The 5174-nt window shown below is 45.5% G+C and overlaps 1 protein-coding gene across 1 annotated transcript; it reads left to right on the top strand.

Annotated features, from left to right (window-relative positions):
• Window positions 1–1075: 1075 nt before the first annotated feature.
• LOC123875886 lies at window positions 1076–1927 on the top strand. The gene has a single exon (XM_045921952.1). It carries the CDS (start codon window positions 1076–1078, stop codon window positions 1925–1927), a length of 852 nt encoding a protein of 283 aa, XP_045777908.1.
• Window positions 1928–5174: the final 3247 nt, after the last annotated feature.

Genomic DNA, 5174 nt, shown 5'->3' on the forward strand with positions numbered 1-5174 from the left:
CCAAACAAATGAAACCCGAGACTTCATTCACGTCGATTTCTGTTTCTTAAGAATCCCGTGGGAAAACTTTGATTGTCAACGAGAAACTGTAGTATTTCTTTCCCTGGGATAGAAAATCTCCGTACCAAGTTTCGTCAAAAACGGTTACACAGATATGCCGTGAAAAGCTAACAGACAGACAGACACACTTTCGCAAGGGCTTTATATTTATGACTAGCTTATGCCCGTGACTTCATCCGCGTGGACTATATACAATTTTTATAAATAAAGATTCTTTGTTTTTCGTATATAACCTCAAAAAACTTTTGTATTTTCGGTGTTATTCGAAAAAATTTAATAGTGGGCATGACAACATGAAAAAAATAGACGGATTAATCGAGATTGGTTTCGAAATATACGAAAAATTAACCAATCCGCTATTGTGTTATTTTCAATAGAGTAAAATGGTCGCTTTCATTTTTTATTTTATCGTTATAATCCATTGAAAAGCGCTTTTAATTTCAATTTATACTGTCCTACTTTTCAATTATTTTGAACAAGAGCCTGGTTTACCGTGGATTCAGATTTTTAAAAATCTTGTTGGATTTTCTCAAAATCCTTTTTTTTTAAATAAAAAATAGCGTTCAAACGAGCAAGCAGGTCACCTGATGGTGACTATCGCCATCTATGAACATTTGCAGCCATTTGCACCATAAGAACCGCCGATGCGTTGCCGGCCGACCAGGAATTTGTCACACCTTGTTGTGATCAACTTGATTCGCAATTCCATAAAATTAATATTGCCGGCTTCGTACAATACTATTTCTGTTCAGATAGGCGACATTTAATTCAATGGTAAACAGTAATAGCTCATTGTAGGTTACACACATACTTATTTAAAAATAAAAGTTTGAAAAAAAAAGAAAAAACCTTCACTCATAAGATATACGTCAAGACTGTTTGGTTAACGTTGTTTATTTTTATGTTGTTGTGAGAAAAAATTAAAACTAAATTTTACGAAGGAACTCGTGTCGTTTAATTATTTTTATCATCGACGCACGGAGGATTCCTTTACTGGTGACCTCTATATACGAACATGAGTAAGGACGTACAAGGCACGTCGGCATCATCGCCGCCCGGCGATAGCAAGGGGAACGAGTCGACAAATCACAACAATGTTTTTAAAGTTGGAGTACGGGTACCGCCGTTCTGGCCCGAGGAGCCAGAGATTTGGTTCGCGCAGGTTGAGGGCCAATTTGCCATATCTGGAATAACCAACGATGCCACAAAGTTCAATTACGTCATTGGTCATCTTGAAAATCAACACTCCAAGGAAGTTAAGGATATTATAATTAACCCTCCCGCTAGCAACAAATATGACAAACTCAAAGGCGAACTGATAAGGAGACTGACTGCATCGAACGAGAAAAAAATAAAACAATTGTTGATGCACGAAGAGCTCGGCGACCGCAAACCTTCCGCCTTTCTGCGCCACCTTACAGGTTTAGCAGGCGCTGACGTCCCAGACGACTTTCTGAAGACGATTTGGATCAGCCGTCTCCCGCATGGCATCCAAACGGTGCTCGCCGGTCAGCCTGCAGGAACAGCGCTGGAAGACTTAGCCGACTTGGCGGATAGAGTGAACGACCTGGCTTCTTCAACACCCAAGGTAGCTTCTCTAGCTAACGAAGTCCCTAGCTCACTCATCAGTGACCTCACTAAGGGAATAGCTGAGCTACGGAAGCAGGTTCAACAAATGGCGACGCAGAGGAATAGCAGATCACGTTCTCGCACATCCCAAGGCACGCGTAATTCCTCAAGGCAACGAACTCAATCCAACTACAGGAAGTTTCCGCTGTGTTGGTATCATAGCAAGTATGGAGATAAAGCCCGCACATGCGTTCGCCCCTGTGACTTCAAGTCGGAAAACTCGATGGGCGGTCGGTAACGGCGACAAACGATCGTCCTTCATCAACTACTGGTCGCCTGTTCGTCACTGATCGATCGTCGAAGACGCAATTTCTGATCGACACCGGTAGCGATCTGTGTGTTTTCCCCCGATCTTCGCTAAGTGACCGTCGTACTCGGACTGAATATACTTTGAGTGCAGCTAACGGTTCTGTGATAGCTACTTACGGTTTTGTGAATTTAGCTTTAGATTTCGGACTTCGTAGGACTTTTGTGTGGCGTTTCGTTGTAGCAGATGTTACAAAACCAATAATAGGCGTAGATTTTCTAAATTATTACAACCTTGTCGTAGATTGTCGCAACAAGCGTTTATTAGATAATCTCACTTCTATAGCAACTACGGCTACATTGGCTAACTGTAAGAATATATCTACTTCTGACATGCTTGTAACAAGTGTGAAGGTTTCAACCGGCGGCAACAGCAGATATCACAACATTTTATCTGAATTTCCGGATATCACTCGCCCCGCCGGTACACCAGGTATAGTGAAACACACCACACAACACCATATCCGCACTACACCAGGACCACCAGTGTCGTGTTCACCCCGAAGGCTGGCTCCAGATAAACTGAAAATCGCCAGACAGGAGTTTGACGCGATGCTGGCTAATGGCACCGCTCGTCCTTCTGACAGTCCGTGGTCATCACCTCTCCACCTTGCGACCAAAAAAGATAATGGCTGGCGTCCTTGTGGTGATTACAGGTTACTCAACGCAAGGACGATACCAGACAAATACCCAATACGTCACATACATGACTTTTCCCACAGCTTAACTGGTTGTAAGTACTTTTCAGTTATAGATTTGGTCAAGGCTTACAACCAAATCCCTGTTGCTGAGGAAGACATTCCGAAGACTGCCATTACAACTCCCTTCGGATTATACGAATTTCCTTTTATGACGTTCGGATTGCGGAACGCAGGGCAGACTTTTCAGAGATTCGTGGATGAGCTGACACGTGGATTTGACTTTTGCTACACATACCTCGATGACTTTTTGGTATTTTCCAGGACTCAGGAACAGCACGAAGAACATTTGCGCCAACTCTTCACACGTATGCAAGAATACGGCGTACTCGTGAACATGGCCAAATGCGTCTTTGGCGCACCTGAAGTAACATTCCTGGGTTACCAAATTTCTGAAAAAGGTACGAAACCCTTAGATAGCAAAGTCAAGGCTATCGCGGATATCCCTGCTCCCAAAACCGTCAGAGAGCTGAGGCGATTCTTGGGCATGATAAATTTTTACAGACGATTTTTGCCCAACGCTGCCCAAATCCAGGCCCCTCTGAACGCTCTGCTAACCGGATCTGTAAAAGCTTCCCATCCGGTCGTCATAGAAGGAAGATCACTGCAAGCTTTCGAGGACTGCAAGAAAAGTCTGTGCAATGCAGCCCTACTGGCGCATCCTCATCCCGATGGTAAACTAGGTCTCGTCACGGACGCTTCAGACAAAGTCATCGCAGCAGCTCTACAACAATACGTGGATGGAGCTTGGCAGCCCCTAGCATTCTTCTCGCGTAAGTTGAGCCCATCGCAGGTTAAATACTCGCCATACGATCGTGAGCTCCTTGCAATATACGAAGGAATTAAGTACTTTCGCCACATGCTAGAGGCCAACCACTTCACTGTATATACTGACCACAAACCGCTATGTTACGCTTTCCATGAGCGGAAAAGTAACTGTTCGCCACGGCAGTATAGACACTTGGACTTCATCTCACAGTTCACGACGGACATCCAACATATCGCGGGCAAAGACAATGTCGTGGCCGACACTCTTTCCCGCATATACGAACTACAGATGCCAGTCGATCTAGAAGTCCTTGCCAAATCTCAGACCACAGACTCCGAGCTTGCAAACTACCTTAAAGGTGAAACATCTCTTCGCCTCACCAAAATGACAATCCCTGGCAGTCGTACCGAATTGTACTGCGACGTCAGTACCCCGACTCCCAGACCTTTCGTCCCCGAGAGCTGTCGTAGGCAAATCTTCAACTGCCTCCACTCCCTAAGCCATCCTGGTCCTAACGCTACAGCTAAGCTCGTTGCACAACGTTTTGTTTGGCCTCTCATGCGTAAAAACTGCCGTGAATGGGCTAAGGCATGTTTGGACTGTCAGCGCACTAAGGTAAGCCGACACGTGTCGTCACCTTTGGGTACGCTTCCTTTACCTTCAGCGCGATTCAAACATGTCCACATAGACCTGGTCGGCCCACTACCATATTCGCACGGTTTTCGGTATTGCTTGACAGCCGTCGATCGCTTCACGCGATGGCCGGAAGCTGTCCCAATCACCGACATAACCGCCGAGACGGTTGCCAAAGCCTTTGTTTCCTGTTGGGTGTCGCGCTACGGAAGTCCAGTGGATGTCATAACGGATCGTGGAATGCAGTTTCAATCGGCACTTTTCCAGCAGTTGGCCAAATCCATTGGATTTCAGCACCGCAGCACAACCGCTTACCACCCACAGTGCAACGGTTTAGTCGAGCGCTTTCATCGACAGCTGAAAGCAGCTATAACTTGTCACGCCGACGAGAATTGGACCGAGTCTCTACCACTTGTACTTCTTGGCATAAGAAGCGCAATCAAAGAGGACCTTAATGCCTCATCAGCCGAGCTGGTGTACGGTGAGCCACTGCGCTTACCTGGCGAATTTTTTGGCCAAAATATCGCAAGCTACACCACCGACATCACTGACTTCTCAGCTCGCTTGAGATCCTTTGCCGAAAAGCTACAACCAGTACCAACTCAGCACCACTCTAAACCTAAAACCTTCGTATTTAAAGAGCTGAGCACCTGCAGCCACGTATTCCTTAGGGAAGACACGCTACATGGTGCCTTGCAGCCAGCTTATACAGGGCCATACGAAGTTTTAAAGAGAGGCGCTAAAACCTTTAGATTAAAAGTTAAGGGCCGAGACGTGACTGTATCAATCGACCGACTAAAGCCAGCCTACATATTGTCCGACGATACTCTCTTTCCCAAACCACCTAATCCTCCCCAACACAAACCTCCAGATGTTCCCCAGCAACAAGCTGGAGACAATATCGGATTGCGAACCACGCGTTCCGGTAGACGAGTACGGTTTCCGGATTATTATCGTCCGTAGACACGGCCTCTGGAGGGGAGTGATGTAGGTTACACACATACTTATTTAAAAATAAAAGTTTGAAAAAAAAAGAAAAAACCTTCACTCATAAGATATACGTCAAGACTGTTTGGTTA

This window comes from Maniola jurtina, chromosome 20, assembly GCF_905333055.1.
Source record: "Maniola jurtina chromosome 20, ilManJurt1.1, whole genome shotgun sequence".
Lineage (NCBI taxonomy): Eukaryota > Metazoa > Arthropoda > Insecta > Lepidoptera > Nymphalidae > Maniola > Maniola jurtina.

What these genes read in the sequence shown, in the direction of transcription:
- LOC123875886 (XM_045921952.1), top strand. Translation starts at nt 1,076, where the DNA reads ATGAGTAAGGACGTACAAGGCACGTCGGCATCATCGCCGCCCGGCGAT.